At 40.2% G+C, this 25,282-nt stretch overlaps 1 protein-coding gene across 1 annotated transcript in view; it reads left to right on the top strand.

The window, feature by feature from the left end:
* The first annotated feature begins 1,738 nt into the window (after positions 1-1,738).
* The window catches only part of METTL24 (methyltransferase like 24), a 65,265-nt gene continuing 41,721 nt past the window's right edge, over positions 1,739-25,282 (top strand). Inside the window, exons 1-4 of the mRNA XM_025042374.1 lie at positions 1,739-1,828; positions 11,034-11,132; positions 17,247-17,386; positions 23,199-23,427. Coding sequence (XP_024898142.1) covers positions 1,739-1,828; positions 11,034-11,132; positions 17,247-17,386; positions 23,199-23,427 — 558 coding nt within the window. The remainder of the gene's footprint in view (positions 1,829-11,033; positions 11,133-17,246; positions 17,387-23,198; positions 23,428-25,282) is intronic.

Here is a 25,282-nt window from a genome sequence, read left to right as displayed (position 1 = left end):
TTCCCTATCAGAGAATATCCGTAAGACCAAGGATCTGTTCTGGCCTACCATTTAATCACTGATGGTGAAGGTTCTGTGAGGATGCATTCGTGATAATGGTAACCATCTTTTAGTTACCTGTATCAGTCAGATAGGCTAGATTGTGTGGCAGTTACAAACACTCTCAAAATTTCAGTGGATTAAAATAGCAGACTTTTATTTCTTGCTCATGCCTCATGTCCACTGTGGGTGGGTTGGGGTGAAAGGCAAGATCTCAGCTTCTCGGAGTCCTTCAGGGACTCAGGTTGACCCTTCCTCAACTGAGTTATATCACTGTCATTTATCAGAAAGGCCTGAATCCATTCTAATCCTCCTTTTTAACTCATTGAGGATTGGTCATCTATGACATTTTCAGAGCCACTGGTAAACTTTTTGGTGTGTTCCATATCTTATATATAAAGACTTTCATAAATATGTTACCTGTTGCATGTATGAATGTGTCAGTGCAAGACAGCCATTGTGAATCCCTTCTGAAGTTGCTATTAGGCATGTCCTGTCTATATTAACAGGAAAACTAGGTATGGAGAAGATAAAACTCTGAGGCTTGGGATGGAGGCAGCATGGTGTCGCAGAGCAAGTGCAGGACTACCATCCTACAGCTTTGGGTCCGAGTCAAATCCTTGCCTCTTCCTACCTGTATGACTTTGGTATGTCATTTCACCTCTCTGAGCTTCATTTTCTTTAATTATAATATAAAAGTGTCTGTCTATATTATCTTTAAAGTCTCTTTAAATACAGTGATTCTTTATAAATATAGAACAAGTAAAATTTAAAGCTGGAAATAGTTTCTATTCTGGCTTCTATAACCTGCTTGTTTTTTAAGTTCTTCCATGTGGAAGGAAGTTTGTTTTTCTTTAATGCAAAAAAATGTTAGTCCTCCCTTTTCATACAATTAAGAAATATGGTAAAACTTTTCATCATCTTAGATTTTGCTATATTTATTTGCACAGTTTGTCCCCTTTACTCTTTTTATTTCCCATCTGAAATGGGGAAAGGGGACTGGGCCAAGGTCAGCTGCCACTTTGGCAGCTTCCCTCCTAACCTTGGAGATTCTCACTCTCAGCCACCAAAGAACTCGGAGGCCAAAGAGTTACACAGCGGCAAACCCCAAAATAATTGGCCTCCAAAAAGGTCTGCTTCCTTTAGCAATTCTTCATGTTCCTGAAAGGGCCACTTAGTGATAAAGATTGTAGATCTTTCCTACCATTTAGGTTTGAGGCTTAAGTGCTTTTGGTCCCAGAGTTGTCCGGCCAGCAATCTGGGCCTTGTTTTATACTGCTGGCAGCTGCCCACAGACAAAAAAGGAACATGTATTGGGCTGCTTCTACTTGTCAGGCACTATAACTTAGAGTGCATTCAGACATAAAAATGTTCTATAAATACAGAATCATGTGAAGAATGTCCCAGAACCAGAGTCTTATCTCTAATTGTCAGCAGGATTCACTCAGGCTACCAAATACTCTATCACTATCAAAAGGGCCGGAGAGTGGCGACATGGACAGTGTAAAACATGAATAATATGAAAACGACAAAAGATTTAGTTAATAATGAATGAATGCAGACCTAAAACTGAGACGTACATACATACCTGCATGCATACATACAGAATTGTGAGCAAGCGTTTCAGGCACTGAAGTATCTTTCCTGTAGAACTGCTCAGCAGCATTGAGCTTTACCATTGACAGGCGTTCTGCTCGACATGGCACCTCGGAAACTCAGCAGAGGCTCTAAGGCTGGGAAACCCACTGAGGGCATCTGCATGGATGTGACCTGTAGCCTCAGGATCACAGTGAGGGAATCCTTGGGGAGACCTATGGTTTGGCATGTGGTTTGGGGACCAATGTGGACTGAGAGCCACCAGCGGGTTCTGGGTACCCCCTATGGACAACCCTGAGTTCCAGGTGACCTCATGGGGAGGATGGAGATCGCTGTGCAGGTATTAGGGAAGCAGCCCCTCTCTCCTCTCATGCCCCTCTTTTCCTCGTTTCCTTTCTCCATTCTTCTCCCTCCCTCCAGGTGGTTTTTCTCTTCTCCCTGCTGTCTGCTAACTCCACGTCTCCTTCGGCTTTGGCAGCTTTCAAGATCCAAGGATCCTTGAAATGGGTTTCGAGGGGTGCTGCAGACCTTGCATCCTAAGAAGCTAATGGTTTGGGAACCGGTAAATGTTTGGGAGCTTGTTAACTGGCTGGACTTTTCTGACTGAAGTAAGTCCATGAACTCATAGCAGATTGATGTTGATTCAGATGATGTTAAGTTTCTAGGATTTCGAGGCCCAGAAAATCTGGGTACCTTATGTGTTTTGAATAGGGTGCATATATAGTGTAGGTGTGTGTGTGTGTGTGTGTGTGTGTGTGTGTGTGTGTGTGTGAGAGAGAGAGAGAGAGAGAGAGAGAGAGAATTTTTAAAAATGTGGTTCATACTGTTTTTAAATTCCCACTTGCTTTCTTAGGAATTCTTATATAATCTTACTTTCATAAGACGAATGAAACTCCTCCCTCCTTTTCCTGGGTGATGTGTTACCCCAGTGAGATCCATGATTTGGCATTTGAGTGCTTACTATGTACGCAGATGCTATATAGTTTCCACATCATGAAAAGAAGTGCAAACCTCTGCATTTCACTGGCTCTACTCTGGGAATTTGGCTTTTCTTTTTACTGTCTATAATAAAAACCTAAACCATATTGACTATTTTGACACACACACAAAACATGCTGAATTTAAAGATGTCAGTTTAAGAACAAAACCTAGCTCAAATTTGTTTGGCATTTGTTTCTAACTTACCAGGATAACTTAGAGATAAATCTAGAGCTGAACGTTTAATCCTTCTTGTCCTTCCTTGTTTTTTTGTTTTTTTTCTTTCTCTTTTTAATTTCTTTCTAAAAATTATCAGGGCCTGCTTGAATTATAGTACATTTTTTCTTGTCAGAGTTGATTTGATTTCTGGTCCCTTGCCTCCTGGCCTATACTGTAATGATGAAGAGGCAGCAGATTGATGAAGAAGGGAGTCAAAATGCTGCTGTGGATTTGGGTTTCAGCCTGTGTGCTGTCTGCTGCCAGAGACAGTTAGATGGACTTGGGGAGGTGGAACCGGGTCTTAATGAGGAGGGAACCCCAGGGTAAGGGGCTCCCCTGTGGGATGGGCTGGCTGTGTCCTTTCCTACCCAGCCACTTTGACCCTGGCCCAACGTCAGGACCTATCACAAGGTTAACAGAGACTCAGTTTTTTTGTTGTTTTTTGTCGTCTTTAGTTTTTAGCAGTTTGACTATGATGTGTATGGATGTGGATTTCTTTGAGTTTTTCTGTTTACGGTTTGCCAAGCTTCTTGAATCTTTAGGTTTAGGTCTATTGTCTAACTTGGGAATCTTTCAGCCATTACAGCTTTAAATATTTTTTCTGCACTGAATTTTTTATCTTCGTCCTCTGGGGTTTCAATGACTGAATGTTAGACTTCTTGATGTTGGAAATAGTTTATATTCTAGATTCTATTACCTGCTTGTTTTTCTCTGCACTGAATTTTTTATCTTCGTCCTCTGGGGTTCCAATGACTGAATGTTAGACTTCTTGATGTTGTCCCTCGGGTCCCTGAGGCTCTTTTCATTTTTTTTTTCAAATTATTTTTTCTCTCTGTTGTTCAGATGGATACTTTCAATTGATTTATCTTCAAATTCACTGACTCATGTCATATTCATTCTGCTATTGAGTCCGTCTACGGAGATTGTTATTTGAGTTACTGTATTTTTCAGTTCTAAAATTTTCATTTGGCTTTCTATACTTCCTGTTTCTTTGCTGAGACTTCCTATTCTTCCCTTCGTTTCAAGAGTGTAGTCCCTTACTCCTTGAAGTATTTTTCAAGTTAGTCACTTTTAAGGTTTTGTCAGATAACTCCAGCATCAGTGTCATACCTGCATTGGCATTTGTTGATTGTCTTCTCCTCACATTAATTGGAATTTTTTGATTCTTTATATACTGGATAGTCTGGAATTGTTTCCTGGAAATTTTGAATCTTATGAGACTCTGAGTTGTGTTTAAATACTATAGATTGATATTTTTTTTTATATATCAAATATATCAAAATATATTGATATATTTTTTTTAACAGGCAATTGACCCGGTTGGGTTCAGGCCTCAAGTTCCAGCCAGCTTCTGTGGATTGTGACTTCAATATCAGTTCTGTTTTCAAAGCCTTTGCAGTGTTTTTCAGACCTGTCCCACATCCATGCCACCCCCTGGCCTGTCTGGGACAGGGGCAGAGGTCTGTCTGTTAGCTCTGTTCTCAAAGTCTTTGATATACTAACAAGGATCAGATTAATGCACATATAGCACAGGGGTGAGCCCAGGACTTCATAAACCACTTTTTGAGATTGCTTTCCCTCTCCCTGATTTTCCCAGTGTTATCTAGTTCCTTGCATTTTCTGAACCTTTGGCCAGAAAGATTGGGCTTTAGTTTCCCCACACTTTGCCGCACACTTCCCGTGACTGTGCTCAAGTCCAAGGCCAAGCTTTGGGAGAAGAGAGACAGAATATACTCAGGGGGGTTCACCCTGCCCTCTTTGGCCACCGCCTCAGATTGGAGAGGAAGTTCTCCTCTCCTCAGAGCTGTAGTTGCCTGTGGCCCCTGCTGTAGCCCCCCCATTACCTCTGTGGAATCGATTTGGGATGCAAGCATTGAGAAAAGAAAAAGAAAGGCGAGAGGGAAATGGGAAATTTTTCCCACTCTCAGCATTAGGAGACCCCTTCCTTCCTTGAGCCTAAACAAGAGGGCTTCCCTGGGTCTCAGTCTCTGCCAATGCCTGCTTTCAGTGTGAGTCTGCCTTACATGGGAGGCAGGAGCAGACAACATACCAGAAGAAAAACAATGGTGACCTTATTGCCAGCTCATTGATACTTTGAATTCTAGTCTTTCCCCCCAATCTACCTGCTAGTATTAGCTTTTCAGATTCCTCAGATAGCTGCTGCAAGCATTCTGCCCATGTTTTGTTGCTGCATTTAGTGGATGACATGGGGTGGAGGTGTGCTTACCCATCTTATCCAGAACGGAAACTGAGATTCTTTTTTTAAATAAAATTTGTGCATGGGATATGCAAGTTTTAATTATTATCACAAAATGTGTAACCAACCCCTGGTCTTTTTGAAGCAGGCTGACTCTGAGGAAGAGGCCTATTCCAGGAGAATGTTGTGGGGAAGGCATGTGAGCTGCCACCCCAGAGACTTTCAGAGCCCCTGGTCACACTCCAGCGAAGGCCTAAAAACCATGACGATCTAAGGGCATTCCAGAAAGGCAGTGGCTGATGCTCACAAACTCTCAGCTGTGGCCAGATTCATGTCCTGTCCAGGCACAATTTTGTGCCTCCTCCTCCCCCAACAACTTGCACAACCCTCTTCTTTTTCTAAAAAGGAATAAACAGTTTTCTTCAATCATTGTTTCCTGCCCACTAACAGATGCTCTTAATTAGCACAAAATTGCAATGAAATTGCTAAATAAATGTATTTTGCTTCTTTGGGATTTGTTTTTCCCAGAAAGCTTAGCCTTACCCAACATCAACACATCAACATATACTCAGTGTATTGTTTAGTTTGAGTCAAGAACTCACAACCTTGTTTTTTTTCCAAGAGCACAATCGTAATGCAGAGAATCAATTATTAGCCGTCTCTCCCAATAGAAATTGCTAGTTCTCAAACCTTTCAGGACCTTATTACCGGTGGGAATGTGCAGTTGAGAGTATTGAAACTTTATGAAAATATCCCAAACACTCTACCAATTATCCATCGCAATAAAAAAACCGATGGTTTAAATCACTCATCATACAATTCCATTCCTAAAGAACTTTAACATTGAAACACAGAGGAATGGACCATTAGAAGCCTTCTTTTGGCTTATTGTATATTTGTTTTTTTTTTATACCAAAAAAATGTAAAAAAAAAAAAAAGCTTGTAAGAAATTTGCTTGTACAACCGGTAGAGGTATTGTTTTTAGTTTGACAATTTCTGCTTGGGTTTCGTGAGGTCATTAAAGGGTGTGGAGAAACTGCTTGTGAGGAAGGAAGTTGTTATTCCAAATTTCAAGATAAGGCAAGCTTTTGCACAAGGCAGTATTGGTGGCTCTCTTTTCTGGGTCATGGGTGGGTCTGCTCTTTTCTATAATTTTATTTTTTGTTATAGTGCAACCAGTTTTATTTGGAGTTAATGCTCTTGAATTAATATATTCCTATTATGTGCATAAGTTTAAGATTGTAGGCAAAAGCGTATTTTAAGAGACTGCTTTATTTTGTGCATTATTTTTTAGGAGTAAAATCTTGGAATTCAGTTTCTTTGGCTTGAAAGAATCACTTTCATTTTTCAAGAAACACATTTAATGCTGAAATCATAAATTATAAAAATATCCGAAAGCCTCATGGCTATGCTTGTTGCATTCTTTTTGAGCCAAATCCATTATCTTCGTGCACCAGCTTGGACTGACTCAGTGGCTACTTTTCAAGCTTCGAGAAACATAATCTCAGATGTCTGTAAAACAGCCCCTGAACAACATAAGTTTGTTGTGTATAAAATCATTTGCTGTCCTTAATTTTGATTTTTGGAAATTTTTCTATGTTATCAAAACATTTGCTCCTCATTAGAAGAAGCCAACTCACTTTTCAATGCACATTTCCTGGAGAAAGTGCCAGATAATGCCTTCACAAACAAAGGAGGGGGCTGCTTCCTTTCCTCAGAAATCCAGTACTCTGCCTTCTCTGAGATGCTGGTCCATGCTTGGAGAGGGGCTCCTTTGTATGAGTGACCTGGTGGTTTAGTAGGCGGGACTGACTGCAAAGGCCTGGAGCCCCCTGCCTCTCCGCACCCCACCCCCACCCCCAGTCCCTGCAGGGGCCTCAGGAGCATGGCTGATTCTCTGTGGCAACTCATTGTGTATGCTTCATTTGACATTTGAGCTCAAGCCTGCTGGGGACAGACAGACCAGCCCCAAATGACAGTTTACCTCCAACCATCTTCTGCTTAAACTGCTCCTTTACTGTCTGAAGAGGTAGTGAGGGCACAGACAGGACTCGGAATCCAAGCTCCTATCTCCCAGGAGTTAGCATCCTGGGGTTAGCATCATTCTGGCCACTTGATATTTGGAGCACGTAGAAAAGAGTGTATTCGGGAGTTTAGGAAATTGTTTGGTGGTGAAATCATAATGATACATTTTATTTTAGAAAAAAGAGTTATTTTATTTTTTTAAATTTTTTACCTTGTTCTATTAAATACTGCCCATTGGTATTTTAAGGGGCTTAGAGAATTGTTTGTGGGATTTTTGGAAGAACAAATATTAATGTATTCATTACAGTATTAAGACAAATGATAACTTAAAGAGATGATAAAAGTTAGTGGTTTCCTTAGGGAAATAATCACAAATTACTGTCAGATTGATTCCAATAAGAACATTACATGAAATGTTTTTTAAACAGCTCAACCAAAGCAATAAGCCAGAAAGCACTTCTGGGGCCATCTCTTTGCTGTATGTTTCTATTATATCCCCACGTGAGGCCCCTCAACTTATGTTATTCACTGTTCCAGCTGCCGTGTTGAGGTCAACACTCAGTTGGAAATGAGAAATATCAGATTGCAAGTAGGGTATTGTTTGTGGATCCTTGAGATAACCCTATAGTTTCTCCATATTGATTCCTCATAAGATGCAGTACAGGGGAACTTCCATTTGCCCCCCGAGACCTGCTTTGCACCCCGGGACACTGACCTGTATAGACCAACCTCAGCCTCCATCTTCTCTGCCTTCCTGTTGGGTTTGACAGTTAGTGTTGGTAGGTGATAGGACAGGATGTGATAGAATTGGCTATGTTATTCTATTAAATACCTTCTCCATACAGTTTCTCTCTCCAGGTTCCAAAAATTCCTCCCTCTACTTGCTCGTTTAAGCTTATAGTTTATAAAGGCTCTCTGGTGCTACCAGCTTCAGGCATTGCATTATTCCTTATTGGTTTCCTTAAACTCTGCCCGCACCTTTGTAAAGATATTAAATTCTTCTCAAATTAGCCGGTTGGAAGGATCCCACTGTATCTTGCCAGAACCCTAACTGATATTTGCCCAGGTCACACAAATGACAAAGTTGGTTATAATGTAGATATCATAATCTGTCTCTTTCACATTATTTTAAGTAAACACTCTCTTCTAGACTGGTCCGCTTCCAATTTAGAATCAAATAGAGCAGGGCTCAGCAAACTACAGCCTTGCAGGCCAGATCCAGACTGTCGTCTGCTTTCGTAAATGGAGTTTATTGGAACACAGCCACGGCCACTTGTTTACTTACTGTCTATGGCAGCTATTGAGTTACAACTGGAGGTGTGAAGTTGCAACAGAAACCGTACAGCCTGCAAAAACTAAAATATTTGCTACTTGGTCGTCACAGAAGAAATTTACTGATCCCTGATTTAGAGGAAAACCATAATGGGTGAACTTTTATCATTTTCATCAAGAGACTCCTGGGCCAGATGCCGGGGCATTTGTGAGTGGTCCCACAACGATGCCATGGGAAGCTTTAAACCCTCAGGCCTGAGTAGGCTCGCATGAAGCACTGTGTTGCTGTGATGACAGCAGTGACAACCTGGGAAGGCACTCTTTGTCATTTGATGTAAAAGTAATGTGGCCAAGCAAAACGGGAGGCGTTTGTATTTAAATGTGCTTATCATTTATGATTTCATAATTAGTTTCCTGAAAAAAATGGCTCTCTCTAGTGTTTCGGCATTTCTTTAAGTTATTTTGGATGTATTCATCTCCCCACCAGATTGTGAGCACCTCTTGGGACAGTCCAGGTTTTATTCATATCTGTGTTGACCAGTGCCTGGCACAGTGGCTGATGCTATGTGCAAGAAATAAGGGGGAGGGGAGAAGACATTAACTGGGAAGGTATATGAACTAATGTTCTCAGGCTCTCTGACTAGCGTCTCTGCCTGTTAGATCTTCAAAGAATAAGAACAGCCATAAGAAAAGGGACCCCTCAGGGCAGCGTGACTACATAATTTGTGGGGCCCAGTGCGAAATGAAAATGTGGGGTCTCTTGTTTAAAAATCATTAAGAATTTCAAGACAGCGTCGGCAGAGCATGAAACCAAGAACAGGCCCTTCTAAGACTAGGCAGGTTGCATACCCATGAAACTGGCTCTGACTTAAGAATTCCCAAAAAGAGGCAGGCTGTGGAAAAATCGGTGAGGGTTCTTTAAGAATGGAGGGACGCAAGGCACTGAGTCACAACAAGATGGTACAGACCTATCTGGTAGCCAAAACTATGGGCCCCAGGGACTCTGTTCAATGATTAATAACCTGCCCTGGTACAACTCTTATCAGTTGCAAAGTGTTTGCAGTTATCTCGGACTCTCACTCCAGAGTGTATTCCTTTTCCCCAAACCTACACTGACTAACCTGCTTGCTCCCCCACTCCTCATTGCTTTCAGTTTAACCCCAAGTCACCTAGGCCACCCGATCTAGGAGCAACAAACCACAATTGTACTAAAGCATCTCAGGGCTAGACTGTTTAGGTGTTTCTTTTCTGGGTGACAGTTCCTGTCCCAATACCTATCTTAGCCTGTTTGGGCTGCCATAACAAAATGCCAAGGACTGGGTGGCTTATAAACAACAGACATTTATTGCTGATGGTTCTGGAGGCTGGAAGTCCAAGATCAGGGTGCCAGCATGGTTGGGCTCTGGTGCAGGCCCTCTTCCGGGTTGTAGACTTCCTACTTCTGGCTGTGTGTCCTCACATGGTGGAAGGGGCTAGGGAAGTTTGTGGGGTCTCTTTTATAAAAGCATTAATCCTATTTATGAGGGCCATGCCCTCACCTTCCAGAGGTCCCACCTCCTTGGGCATTGGGATTTCAACATTTGAATTTGGGAGAATGCAAACATTCAGACTGTAATAATACCTAACTGAGGAACAATAAATATATGTGAATGATCCCTGTGTCTTGTCTCCAGAACACTCCCCTGCTTCTGTCCTCACCATAAGAGGGAGTTTGGGGTGCATCCCAAGCACTCTGCAGGAATCCCTATGCTAAGACACCCAGCCTTTCCAGGTGTTAGATACTCACCTGGCCAGGAGCTGAGCTTCTCCCAGCCCCCAACCCTTTCCCACCCTATGCCATGGGCCATACTCTTCCCTTGGAATTATAATGAGTCTCCAGGAAAAGAACTATAGGTGGAGAACTTTGAGCTCTAGCAAGGACTTCATGACTCCTACTCCCTTTTGACTGGAGGGGTCCCCATTTTTGTTTCTTCCAGACCACTACCTTCCCCCAACCCTTCCTTCACCCCACCATCTTTACGACAGAAAGCCCTTAGGGTTCATTTCTAGCCACTCTATTCATGGGAGCTCCTCATGTCCGCTGCTGAAAGGTAGGGGCTGCCTCTGGGTGCTAGAAGGCCACCTTGGTGGTGACAACTCCGGGGTCCTCGCCTGCATGTGCAAGGTCCCAGAAGCCAGGAGGTCTGGAACAACGGGTGGCGTTACTGGCTTCGTCTGTTTCTGTCCTGGGGAAGATGCCCAAGCACCCCAAGAATTTCAGGCATGATGGTGCTGAGACAACAAAACTGGCCTTTAGGGAAGCACGCATTTCCGAAGCACTAAGCTCTGGAAACCGTAGTAGATAAGGAGATATTTAAAGGGGTATTTCTTCTCAATGGGGAGCAGCACCGTGTAATACAAAGCTGCAGTTGAGCCAACCGGATGGGGTCAAGTGAAGTTTGCCTTTGATCAGAAGAACCAGATGTCCCCTGGGGCCTTTACAATCTCCTGCTTAGCCTGGTACTGGGCTTTCTCAGGTCTCATTTGTCTCCCTGTGACTGATGTGGCCTCAATGACAGCAGCTTCGAACCAGCTCCCTGTCCCCTGTGCGCAGATGTGTTTGTTTTGCTAGAGCGCCTTGTCGCCTGTCTGATACTCTATGTCTTTTCCAATCCCCACCCTAAATTCCTCATCCCTTGCACACTGACCTTTGTCTTCTCTCTCACAGGGTCCCCGGTGGCATATAGACCTCCAGCCTTGGGCAGGCCCTACTCAGTCTCTGGATGAAGAAGCCTTGAGGTTCCTGAGATATATCAGCACCACCCAGGTTGTGTTTCAGAAGCAAGAGGATTTGGAGATGATGTAAAATATACTGATTGCCCTCTTTAAAGAGGAATTCTTCAGTAAGGGGTGGGGAGGTTCTCAGCCACTCCTGATGGGGACTTGATAAGGACGTGGTTTCTGAGGCATCACTGCTTGAATTTATCCACTCACTTAGAGGCTGATAAGATGCCATCTATCTGCTTCAGCATCCTCTCCCTTCCAAGAAGTATTGTCATCCTGAAATGTTTTAATGATTCATCCTGATGTGTTTTAAGGATCCACCTTAGAAAATTGCTTTGGAAAACCATATTTGAAGTGATTCTTGCCCACTAGTAGTCAAACGTGTCGCAAAACAAAACCCTCTTCTGGAGGTTCGAGCTTCCTTTTGTATCTGGAGGAATCTGCCTTTTTGCTTTTCTGCCACAGATGCTTGACAGACAGGGACATGCTAGGCCAGAGAGCGGAGGACACTTTGCAGGCAGTCCAAGGAGAAGCTTATGAATCCAGAGGGTTTCTGTTCTTTAGGGCACTTTAAATCATTACTGAGCGCCGGCCTGTGTTAGTGACTTAACATACTGTGGCAGCTCCTGCCCAGCTCCACACGCAGGCTGAGTCAGTGCCCTGAGCAGACAGAGAGACCGTCCATTAAGGAGAGTCTACGTCTCTTGACACATTAATCGGGAGATTCTGTTTTCAAGTAGACTAATCCTGGGAGAGAGAGGCATGAGAAGAAATCAAGGCCGGAGGGAAATTTCTCCCTGAACTGAGAGGTGCTCGTAAATTAGCATCTCAGACTGGCCGTGAGGGGTGCATAGGCCTGCTTGGCAGACTGCACGCTGGAGCTGGTGTGGCACTGTGGACCCTGGCTCTTTTGATGTCCCTTCAGCCCATTGGCTCTTGGCATCTCACTCTTCCTCCCAAACCTCACTGGTGGCAAAGTCCATTTTTCATCCGTGGGAGAGAATATATTTTTAGGTCTTTAGAAGGCTAATTTAGGGGTAAAAGAAAGTCTCATTTCTCATATGATGCAGTCAATCAGGGATTTTAATACTTGTCACCTAGACATGGAAGTAAAAGCTTGTTGAATTAATCATGAGTAATGGGATGATAAATTGGTCCCTGTGCTTTACATAATTTTTATCTTATTTTGCTGCTGCAAATTAATTTGGTGGACTGACACAGACTTAATTAAAATACTGAAATTGTAATTTTTATAGTTTGGTTTTATGTGAAGAATAAGAGGCTGGATCTCTTAACTGTGACTTTAAGAAGCCCTTAAAGGCCCCAGATAAAAATGAAATGATAAATTTATGAGTTGAATTTGAGAATGATGGGCTCCACCCCCCAAAATAAATTGACCAAGTGAAAGCATCCAAATTCCATTTAATATGTATTGCAGGTTAATGTTCTGTAACTTCTAAAAGGCATATTTACTTAGAAGAAGCTCTTGAGGCATGAAAGGGTCATTCCAAACCCCTTTGGGTCTTTCCCATAGGTTATGAGCTGAGAAGAGAAAAATTCTAAAAAAAAAGAAAAAAAAAAAGAACAGCATTCTACAGTGTGCTCTGATGTTGTGACCCAGCGCAATTGATTTTGCTTTTCTGTCTCTCGCTGTTCAGATCTTGAAAAGGAAGAGTATTAAATTATTTCCAAGGTGTCTCCCAGTTCTGTGACCTTGTACTGTGTTGACAGTAGTGTAGGATTGTTATTAACCAAGTATTTTTGAGCACCTACTACATGCCAGGAACTGTGCTAGGCCCTGGGGATATAGTCTGTCCTCAAGAGAAATGAGGCATACAGTGTCTCATTTGCAGAGAAATGGGCATACAATGATTGTTCGGCTTGATGAGTACAATAATAGAGATTTGGTTGATGAAACTAATTAGAAGGATTTTTGTTCTCGAGAAAGAATGAGATAGAATGAGATAATTTGGGGTCATTTTCATCAGGGGCATTTTACCCAGGTTAAGTCTTTTGCTTTTGGGTCACTAGAAGGCCAGGAGGTGGGAGCTCATCAGAGATGACACTAACTTGTTCTTAATCAGAATCTTTTACTAGCCAGTGCTCCCTCCCCATCTCTATGTAATGCAGAGCTTTTTTTTTTTTGGCTGCTTTTGGGGCTTATGCTTCATTTAGAACGCATTTTGAAACTGAAAATATATAAAACTGGCAGAATATTAGAGTCACTATTACCTAAAATGTTCAGTTAGCATAGTGAGTCATAACGGGCAAGGAAGAAAAAACTTAAATCTCTAAAGGTACTAAAGCAAATTCCACTTCCGTCCTCTTATGCTGCTTAAAAAAAAAATTCCCTCAAATCTGTGTTCAAACTTATACAGCAAGGCCTGGCATCTATTATGTTCATCATTGATTTATTCTTTCCTCAATTCAGCAGGCATTTGTTAAGCACCTGTTTCATGGCTGGCACTACGCTGGACACTGGCTGGAATACCACTCAAACCTGAATTAAATACCCGCTCACTTTGGTAAACAGCTAGGGTGCGAGAGAGTTCTAGCAGGATGGACAGATAGGTGGGGAAGCTTCCTCAGACCGAGGTTGCTCAGCCACAGAAGCATAGAGCATGGGACAGTGTGGCATTAGACTGCAGTCGGGATGGTGCTCCTGGATTTGTGCATTGTAGTGACTCTGATGACATGATTGGGGCCCTGTATTTTTTTATGAAACACCAGAGGATATGGTGTTTGAGCAGAGTGTGCAGAACATGAGGCTCAATTTAAGTGTTGTTTTCTAATGCAAGAGACCATGATTACATCTCTGAATTCTAGAGGCAGTGATACACCACTGCTAACTAATGGTTAAATCATAAAAACAGTGCTCTGTTCTAAGGGAAGGCTTCAGATCTAGCTTTTTATGGCAACCCCCAAACCATATGCTTCCAGGAAGCATATCTTGCAGTACAAAATTAATCTAAGCAACAGTTGCTGTTTTAAAAAAGAAATATTAAACATGTTTTAAAATCTATCTATCTCTCTAATCCTCTACCTATCTATTTTTGAGAATAACATAAGAACCCGAGCTCTGGAGATTCAGACTTTAGAATTTCATAACAATAGTATTTATAATATTTATAATACACACACATCCACACACACACACACACACACAAATGGGGGGCGGGCGGATAAAAGCAACAAAAACACAACTCTTTCTTTGAAATTTTACCTTTCAAAATAATGGTGATCGAAATACAGTTGATCATTGAATTGATTCTTGCCATAGGTCCCCAAATTTTAAGGGCTCTCTTTGCCAGGTTCTATTGAAGGGTTGGCAAAAATGCTATTCAAACTTTTGGGATATAAAATTAAATAAAAATAAATCAGATCCCTGTAAGTTAAATAACTAAAAACAATTTTAGAAAACATTTTCTTCCTGGAGTCTATTTTCCTTTGTCTAGGCCTACTTTGCTTTTATATGGCTAAAATTTGTTTTTATATGGCTAAAAGGAGAATTAGAAGAGAGAGAGAACACAATTCCTGTAGTTGAAGCTTAGGTAGGAGTTATTGCCCTCACTTATTCTGCTTGCAAGAGGGGTGATTGAAGCCTTGTCCATAAATTAACAAGAAAGTTTGAAAAATTGATATTTAATTAATTTTTAGGAGCTCAATTTTACTGAGTACTCTTAGTTGTTTTCAAAAGCTAATGTCTATCAACAAGATAGTTAATAAATGGTTAAAAAGGAAAAACACTGTGTTTTATTTTTGAACTAGGAGAGGAAAAGAGGGATATTAACAGAGAGGTTGAATGGAAAAGAATGCCTTTCCATATCTGTGCAAGATGAAGTCTGTGGAAGAAGAAGAAATGCTTAAAGAGTCATTTTAATATAATAATACCATACTCCCCAGTGTTGGCAAAGGAGGAGCAGCTGAACCTCAAAGCCCTAATCTTGACTCTTAATATTTACCTGACTCTTTCAGGCCTCTGGCTAATCGTCAGTGCTGCCTCTCTGGCTTTGTTAGGAGTGAGGTTGGAGGGGCTGCTGTTTTCAACTTAAGAGTTCTGACCCAAGAGTAGCCTCTTCCCTTGATTTGCTAAGGCACAGCGGAGGCCAGGCGGAACATTTCACTGGGGCTTTACAAAGGGCTTTCAGTAAACTCACAGGACCACTGCATAAGAATCACTTGAGGAGGCTTATTAAAATGCATGTGCCCAGGTGTCAGCTCAAAAATACGGATTTTACAGATCTGGAAGAGACTCAGGAATCTGAACTTTTAAGTACCTCCCAGGTCCATGAGAAAGTGGGTGGACCACACCTTGAGAAACACTGTGGGAGAGGCCAGAGTTAGGTTCTAATGGTATTAAGAGGGTGTTGTAAATGAGAACATGTGAACGTCCCTATCCTTTCTGTCATAATGGAGGTTCTTAGGGAGAGGTACACACAAAGAGCAATAGCGGATGGGCATTATCATACCACTTTAATAAAAATACCCTAGGAAGCTGTCCTTGAGCAAATGGCTCAACTTTGAGGTCCAGGCATGCTTTAGGGGCTCACAGAACTGCCCTGGCCTAAATAATTGCTTGCAGGAGGCAGGGTATGGAATAGAGCGCCAGTGGATGTGCTTGCCCTCTCTTAAAAACAGGCCCAATGAACACACTGAGCTCTAATTAGATTAGAAACTTCTCCTCCCTTGGGTGAGCGGGTGGGGACTAGGAGATGGGCAGGCAGAGGCATAATTTTCATTTAGATGTGGGAGAATAATAGGAATGAATTACATAAATTAATATATTGACACACCCAGTTAATAAATGTATTCTGTACTAGTTGCTTGGGTGAAGACTCAATCCCATTTATTATTATTTTTCCTTTACAGTGGTTGTAGTCAGAGTTACTGGGTAGAGAAAAAAGAATATAAATGTATAGGGTTTCATTTTTTAAGCTTTCCTCTAAAATGTCCAAATCCTAGCAAAATAGGCACCACATAATACACTATTTTCAGATTAAAATTTTGGAAAGTCAGTAAAATAAAGGACTTGGGCAAGCCTAGAATATCTTCTTCAGAAGAAAATTGTTTGCTGTTATGTTTTCCAATGAATTAAAGCAACGAACCTCAAAACATCCTTTGCACGTGGAATGGACTGTTGTCTGTGATGTGACAGCAAGAGCTGCTGCATGATTCGTGGAGCATGGTGATGACTGTGAGAGTTTTGAGGGATTGGGGGAAATACTGTTGCTCAGTAAGGTAAATACCTTGGCCATCAACTTGTTTTCTTTGGTTCCAACAGCCTCAGCCATTCACACTGTCGGCCTCAAACGCAAGTCAAAAATTCCTTACAGAGTACATTTACTTAATGTGCATTTGAAATTAGAGCTTGCTTCTGCTTGACTTAGGTGCACATTCCCTTTGGTTTCCTTCTCTAATTTGACGGATGAGTTAAGAGAAGTGCATCGGTTAGCTCAGGGAGAGCCTCCTTCTTGGCTGGGGCCCTTGCTCTTCTCTCTGAGGAGAAAACTTACTAGAACATGGTATCACAAAGAGTCCTGCCCTATAAACAGAGACTAGGGTTTAATTTCACTTGATCTGGATTAGCTGTTTACCTTGGAGAACACATCTGGACTGTGGCCCCACTTTATCTGCCTGAGATAAAGCATCAATAATTTTGTATCCTTCCGAGCCTACTGCGCCCGTGGATGAATCTCACAACTTCTGATGAGAATGCTGTGCGTAACAGGCCTCTGTGTTCTGGGAGCATTGTTCTCCATGTCTGGAATGCCCTTCTTGGTCTCAGCCTCTTAATCAACCTCTGTTCACCCTCCAAGACTAACACACTTCTGCAAAGCCTTGCCTGACCTCTCCTCCCTGCCATCTTTGTTCCTGATTTGTTCTCCCCTACGCACTCTGTGCATATGGCTATGGCAGCTCGTAATGTCCTTTCGAACCTGCTAATGGTCTTCACGAGGTTACTTATAATCTGGTATTTGGAATTCTTCTGAACATTTTCCAGCAGTCTTGTGTTTCCCTGAGGAGGGGCGTAGTTAGCAGTGGAGAAGGATATAACTCTCCTGTTATGGTTTCTAGGGATCGGGGAAGCAGTAAGTCCCTACCTACCATTTATCATCCAGCACTTTAAATTATTCACATTGATTTCCAATCCTGACAGATTGTATGTGATCACGTGAACACGGACAGCCTGACTACCAACTCCAGCCCTGCAAAGAAGCCCTGGTTGGTTTGTCTCGATGACAGGTTTGGCTTAGCTCATCAGATCCGCAACAAGCAGTGCCGTCTGTATTCTTTAGGGTAAGTACGTTTCACAGCAGAAGAAAGCAAAAACAGTTCTGCATATAACTAAAGCCTTCTCATCAGCACGAAGTTATGAATGGGTGCAGTGTATAACAGGTGGTACACTTTGCCTCCTGTCCTTATTTCAGACTCATCTGTCTGTTATGTAACAGTGGCTGCTTGCAGATCACCCAAAGTTGTCAAGGCTACTTTCTTTCCCATTCTGCTGGTAGTAAGCTGGCAACTTCAATTTTCAGCATGATGATGATCTTCTTAGTGAAGCCCATGATTTCCAGCTAGAATTAACATTTTTATTATAAAGAGAGAGAAAAATATTAAGAATGCACCTAGAAAAAATAAATTAGAAATTTTATACACTGTTATGATGAGTGACCCAAGGCAAATGGCCACTGCTGGATTTCTATGTTTTGTGCCAACGGCAAATCTGTGTATACTTTTACATTAAAAAAGAAAGAAAGAAAGGAGACTATTATGAAAATCATGAAATTTTGTCAAAATTGTGGGAAATATTGATATTCAGTTATTCAGGCTGAAAATGACTTAAATGTACAAATGAATTTAGAGAGCTTTTTATAAAAGGGTGAATATAAAGTAATGAAATTATTTCACCAAATACACCAATATTAATTAAACAATCCTGAACTTACAAATGATACATGTCTCCAAAAATAGGCAGAGGAGAGTTATTTTTGTTTGGAACACCCTGTTCCATAGACTCTTTGTAGCAGCTGGTGGTTAGGTTCTCATGCAAGGTCCCTGAGGTCCTTTAGAAAGTACTGGGAACCACAACAAGTGTCATATGCTTGTTCCTCACCTGTAGGTTTCATTGCCTCTATGATTTACATTCAGGCCCATGAACGTAACCAGAATCCCAGATGGGAAGCGTTAGGGGCAGATCCAAAGGTCCTAATAGAGGATCCATTACTTGTCAGACTTTACACTTGATCTTAGCCAAAAGTCCAAGAAGCGATTGTCAAACTTTACCAAACAAGACTTCTTAGTTACAGTCATTGTGGATTTTTTAAAAAACAAGGTTCAAATAAGAGTTTCAGGAAAATAGAAACATTCTTCTATGGGTTAAATGAAGAACGGTGGTATATATTAATGGAGCTTGGTAAGCGGTAGGCACTCAGTATACATGTGCTATGTAAATAATTGCTTGAGGTAAGGAGGCTAAGGAAGGAGGCTGGTTATGCTGTAATTTAAATTTGGAATCTTGAGGATTAGGAAATAAATTGCCTAGCCAGTCGCTTATAATAGAGCTCTTTTTCTGGGAGCCCACCGGCTCTGCTTCAAGATTGTAGGAAGAATGGGAAGTTGTGACAGTAGAGTTTATTTTATATCATATTAAAAATGTATGAAAGTAGGTCATAAAAATAATTGCATAGTACCACATGCAAATTGGAGATCTCATCTTGGTCTTATTTTCTTGCTCTAAACTGCATTTATATTTTGCTTAATATTTTATACCCTGGAATAATTTCATTTAAAGACTATAACTGAGTAACATGAAACCGGGTAAGCTATTTTTGGAGAAATTTTTAAAATTCCTTTTTGCTTTTCTTATACTTCAGAGCTATTAGATAAGGTAGTTTTGCTGTAAGATTCCAGATTATTACATACAAAAACATAGTTTCTTATTTTCATTTATATGTTCACTATTCAAAACCAATTTTGTAATCACAGATAAGAACAGTTGAATTCCACTGAGGAAAGAAATGAATAGCTTATGAGGGTCAACACATTCGAAACTTGAAAATACTTAATTAAAAACTGGAAACTAAAGATAATATTTCTTGTGCCCTAAAAAAGAATGCTTTGGATTGTGGATGTATATGTTGCTCGCACTGCTACTCAGGACTGAGGTTTCCCTTTCTCAGGTGAATTGCTTGCCTGGGAGGCAGGTAAATAGCCGGCTGACAGCATCTCAGTTGATGCTGAAGGAAGAACAAAACCCAAGGGCCGAAGTGGAGCTCACGAAATGAGGTGCAGGGACAGGACATGTGGCCCCTGGGTTTCCAGCATTTGGGCTGTTGAGATGGTCGAGAGAGAGGTGGGGAGGAATGTTGGAAGGTGGGCCATATGGCCCTTACATCCAAGCCGTATGTGCTCCAAGCCCCAGGGCTGTGGCAGCGGCAAGACCATGCCACTGCTATGCCCAGTCTTTTCCATCCTAACCGAGGACGATGGATGCAGCTGCAAGTGGAGGTAACTTTCCTGGAGTGAGAGGAAGGGATCTGAGGACATAAGGATCAGAGGCCAAAGGCTGATTGCCCTGCTTCCTGATCCGTTTCCTACCTTTCTTCCACACACAAGAACTAGAGCAGGTATTACGTCCACCTTCTCTCTGATGTCTGAAATCTTTTTACTAGGAGTCGAAGCTTTTTTGTTTCATAGTTAATATAAAAGACATTTTTTTTTCTGGAAAAGTGCCCTCTGTGTAAAGTTCAGTTGAAAATTAAAATCAGATCCTTTTCAATTTTGCAACGGGGTAGAATAGACTACGATAGGAAAGGCACTATAAAAGCAAGTTATGTTATGGAGAAAGGGAGAGAGAAATGTGGCTTTGGATAATACCATCTACCGAAAAACTTCAGGCAGGGCTCTCTCTGCAAATGTTCTTGTGTGTGTAGTGGAAGGATGATGGTAGGGAGCTGGTGGGGAGGGTGAGGGTTGCGGGAGGTAGCTAAAATGAAGTGGAAAAAAAATCACCTATTTCATCCTTCACATGAAAGATTGTATTTCAGGGGTAGAAGTGAGAGTGGAAGAGAAAACTTGAGAAGGGATAATACATAGGCAAATATTTTTCATCTCTTCCTTAGTTCTCTAGGCGGTTGCATCATTTGCTTTCAAGACATGAATTCTCAGCGTAAGACAGAAGAATGTATAATAGATGACGCATGGTTAGGCAACAAGAGCCAATATTTTATACAGAAAATCTGAGACTTCCAGTTGCCATGAGCATTTTAAGAGGAATGAATGAGCTTCAGAGCCCAAACTTTTCATCTTATACTATTTTAATGAGCACAGCAGGAGCTCATAGTATATACGAATGAGAAACCAGAAAATCCTAGACAAATTTAGACAATTTTTTTCCTAATTGGACCCCCATGAAATTTTAATATGATAGAAATACTGTATATCTTCATGTATCTATGGTTTGTAAGAAAAAAAGAGTAAGTTTTTTGCTCCCCCCGCCCCCCAAGAATCAGTTTTTGCTCCCTTAGGGATGAGATCATCCCCATTGAGAATATGTTTTAGAGGAAATCTTGGCATCTCATGCAATGTTATTTAATAAAAATAATAATTATAATTTTTAAATCTACTATTCAATGTTATTTATACTTTGAAAAACCTATTTCTCTCTAGTAGTTGGCAATTTATAGATCTAATTCTAATAACTTTAATAATTAGATAATAGATAATCTAATCATCTATATCATAATAGATAATCATTTGTCCAGATTCTCTGATTTCTGCTGGGATGAAAAATGGACTACTGAAACTCCTGGGGAAAACCCTAATTGTCTTACTTCTTCCAGCTCTTCTGCTTTCAGTGGTGAGGGTTAAAAACTTTCCCTGTATCTGTTCTGATTTTATTTTTTTATTTTTTATTTTTTTTAACAGCTTTGTTGAGATATAATTCACATACCACACCCATTTAAAGTGTATGATTCAATGGTTTTGGGTCACTAGGGTCATTTTTACAACATTTCATCACCCCCCAAAAGAAGCCCTGTACTCAGTAGCAGTCACTCCCAATTTCTCTCCAACCCTCTTTCCCACTTCCGCCTCCTAGTCCTAGGCAACCACTTATTTGCTTTCTGTCTCTGTGGATTTGCCTACTCTGGACATTTCATATCAATGGAAGCATGCAATAAGTGGCCTTTTGTGACCTTTTTTTTTTTTTTTTTTCCCATTTAACACAATGTTGTTAAGGTTCATCCATGTTGTATCATGTATCAGCACTTCATTCCTTTTTATTGCCAAACGATATTCCATTGTATAGATATACTATATTTTATTTATCCACTTGTTAGTTGATGGACATTTGGGTTGTTTCCAGTTTTTTGGCTATTATGACTATGTTGCCATAAAAATTCATGTACAAGTTTTTGTGTGAACATTTGTTTTCATTTTTCTTGGATATATACCATTTTACATTTCTACTAAGCAATATATGAGGCTTCCAATTTCTCCACATTGTTGCCAACACTTATTATTATTGGAATTTTTGATCATAGCCATCAAAAAGATAACCACTTTATAGCCACTAGTGGACCTGAAGTGGTATCTCATTGAGGTTTTAATTTGTTTCTCCCTGTTGGATAATGATTTTGAATATCTTTTTATGTATTTAACTCCCGAGTTTCTGATTCCTGGGGAACATAAAGGACACTCACCTTAATACTCTCAGGACTCTTTTAAAAAGAATAACCAAGGACCTGAAACAGTGTCACATCCATTCCTTCTACTCAGGTAGTCGATCTACTGCGCCAGATTAGATAATGGTAAATTTGGGGGAAAAGTAAGGTGGAGATTTCAATGTTCTGAGCTGTGTGGATTCAATAGGAGGTTGAAAATAGATAATGAAGTCTCTTAGGTGAAAAGAATATAGAAGGGATTGGGAGAGGAATGCTGAATGTTTTTCTAGGCCAATTAATTCGAGAGAATTATAGTTGAGGGACATCAGAAGGTTGACATGCCATGGGTCCAGTGAGAAAAAGCAGTGTAGTAGGTGTGAAAGGAGAGGACAAGTCAAATAAGAGTATTGAGAATGTCTATATGGATGATCTCTATACTGAAGACTTATTTTAGTTAACTAGAACCATATAAATACTAGTTATCCAATGAGCTAGTATATTTCTAAATTATAGAATAGGTTGAAATAGTAGAGTCTAAGAGAATGACATATTTCTGTAATGTGTTCAGGTTTGGCCAATGTGTTACAGATATTCTGTAAGATTCTGGTACCTTAAATCATATCTTAATTATAGGAATTTGGGCAGAGAAGCAATAATCACCACTTTAAAAAACCAACTCTGGGTTAATTTTATGTTTTTCATTCAAATTGATGCTTTAATCAGAGTGATGAACCTTATATCACTAAATAAGGAATATTTCTGAGTAAATTAAAATTTTGTAGGTATATGAATTTTCCACACAATGTGCTACCTGTTGGGTACTTAAATAGAATTTCTTTCCCTTGTTTTTTGAATTTTAGGTGAGACCCCTCTTCTGCTTCCTGAGTACTATATCCAGGAGAACTTATATAGTTGTTTTTTTCTTTAACTGTACTATTTTAAAATACATTCTGTTTCTAAGAAACCAGCTGTTGTCTTTAAGTCAAACTGCATGCACAGCACTGTGGCCATTAGAATGGAGAAGGATTACCTCATTAGTAGAATGCATCTCTCCCTAAGGATCTCAGCCTGGGGCTTTTATTTTTGACATATTCAGAGAAAATCTTTTAAGATGGCGGATAGTTTTCTTTGTTTCATCGCTACTGTGGTTTGCATTTTTTTTTTTTTTTAAAACCATCTTGATATGCTTCTACATGTTTGAACATGTGATTCTCTTGTTTGCATTTAGCAGATAATTTCTCTACTTCCTCTTATCCAGAAGCTTTTAGCTACAATGCTTTTTGTGAGAGAAGGTTTATTGAATGTGTACAGTTAGCCATGTGTTAAAATAGAAGAAGGCTTGATATAACTAAGAAAACTGGCCTTGGAACAGCCCTTTTGTCAATCCACCACTTTTTGCTACATTACATATTTTTATTATTGATTTCCATCCTCTTTCTTTACAGGTTGGGAAGCGATGATACCCATTTTGAAGTTAGCATGGCCAACAATGGATGTGAAGTGCATCGTTTTGATCCTAGTGTTAAATCAGCTCACATTCTGGAGAGTCAGCGCCTTTGGCATCACCGCTTGTCCATTGACTGGCGGGACCCCCATCCAGCTGTTGCTGCCCAAAAACCGCATAGCAACACCAGAAAACTGAGAACCATTTTGAATGAATTTGGGCATCACAAGGTGAGATTTTTTTTCATTTACTTTCATAATTTAATAAAGTAAACCAACTCATAAACTGTTTTTTTTTAAATGCAAACCAAGGATTGAATAGTTGAAAGGTCCAGTTTTATCTGTACCGATCACCTGTCATTATTTATAGAGTCATTTCTGTAGACATGAGGTTTTGGCAAGAATAGAGGCATTTAAATTGATTTGAAAATTTTTAGCTGCCGTTGAGTAGTGCTAAGTAAGGCTTTGGCTAAGACAGGGCAGAGAGACTAAGAAACTTACCTCTGGCATAGGCTCCAGAGTACCATTTCCGTTACACAATTGATTTAAAATTTCCAGACAGAGGAAACCGCTTATGTCAGCCTCAAATACAAAAAGTAATCAGAGCCAGGTTTATGTTTGATAACAGATTGCTTGTGTATCATGTTTCTCACTGTTGTAACAATTATTTTGAGTCTCCAGGCTCTAAAGAGGTCAGAAAATATGTGTAGTTTTTATTAAAATGTACTTTGTAAAGTTGAATGAACATCACATATGTTGCAACTGATATAATTATGTCAAAAGATATCAAGTTTCTACAAATACTTTACTGTGAATGGCTAGCAAAAAACTCAAACTTTGAACTATGTTCTTTAAAAGCAATTTTTAGTGTGGAACGGAGCTAACTGCATTCTGTAGGCAGATACTAGAGAAATTCTCCTGAGCATAGTTGGCTTATGTTTGATCACCAACCCTTCTTGAGCTTGGCCTATCTTAGCTTATTATTCCCAGACAGAGATGGCATGTAATTTAGAACATGCCAGAATGGGTATTTCTGAGAAATGTTGTACATGGAACATAATTTTCAACTTGAGTTTGCTGCTTGATCTTTAAAAAAAGGGCTTTTCCTCTGCATTGTTTTTCTTCCTTCTCCCCCAACCCCACCTTAAAAATAAAAAACCCAACTACCTTTAATTGGACAGCAGGAACTTCTTCAACCGCAACTTCAAAGAACTGCTGTTCTTTTAACATGTGATTAACTATTGATTTGTATTTTTGCTTTGCCACTGAGAGTAACTAGTATTTAATATTTAGGGGCCTTAATGAAAAACATATAGGATTTTTGGGGGTAAAATCTCTGAACAGAACCCAAAGAAGTGAGAGCATTTTTCAGAACTTCATTTTGTTTTTGCCTTCATAGACCTGTTTTTCACAGCTGAAAATTACAGGCTTGATTCTCTAATATGTCAGCTCTAGATCATTCAAAGAGCTAAGCACTGATTCTTTGTGCTCATTTAAGCATTTTGCAGCTCCTCCTTAATGCTCTTTACATCCTGGCCCTATCCACCCCCACGTTTCAAAGAAAAGATTGAGTATAGAAAAAGAGGTGAAACTCAAAGCCATTTTGCTTTTTCCGATAATATTTTAGCAAAAGATTTCCTAAATGTGAGGATAAAAATTAGACATTGAAAATGATCTGTGGATGTAATTATCTAAACCACATTGCCTATGGAAAATAGGTTTTCAGACAACCAGGTTTGCACCTGAATTGTGCTTGTTCCCCTTTCGTGGGAGTTGAAGTAGGCAAAGCATGAAGCCTTTACAATACTACTCTTGAGGTGGCAGAAACATTTACATTGGTACCTAGAAAAGAGAAATGTTTTAGAAATTTCTCGTATTACTAAGGCTACTTGTTTTTATTAAAAACATTAATAATATCACTTAAAAATAGTTAAGATGGTAGGTTTTATTTGTATTTTACTACAATAAAAGAATACGAAAATGCCCCAGTAATAATGAAAGTGATTTGGCTTAGAACTGCCAGACATGTTTTTGCTGCTTAAAAAAAAAATCCCTTGTTGGAGAATTTAAAAGAAACTGATATTCT

This window comes from Pteropus alecto, unplaced genomic scaffold (genome assembly GCF_000325575.1).
Source record: "Pteropus alecto unplaced genomic scaffold, ASM32557v1 scaffold79, whole genome shotgun sequence".
Taxonomy (NCBI): Eukaryota; Metazoa; Chordata; class Mammalia; order Chiroptera; family Pteropodidae; genus Pteropus; species Pteropus alecto.
Note: the sequence above shows the minus strand (reverse complement) of the source record. Positions and strands in the feature narration are given on the sequence as shown.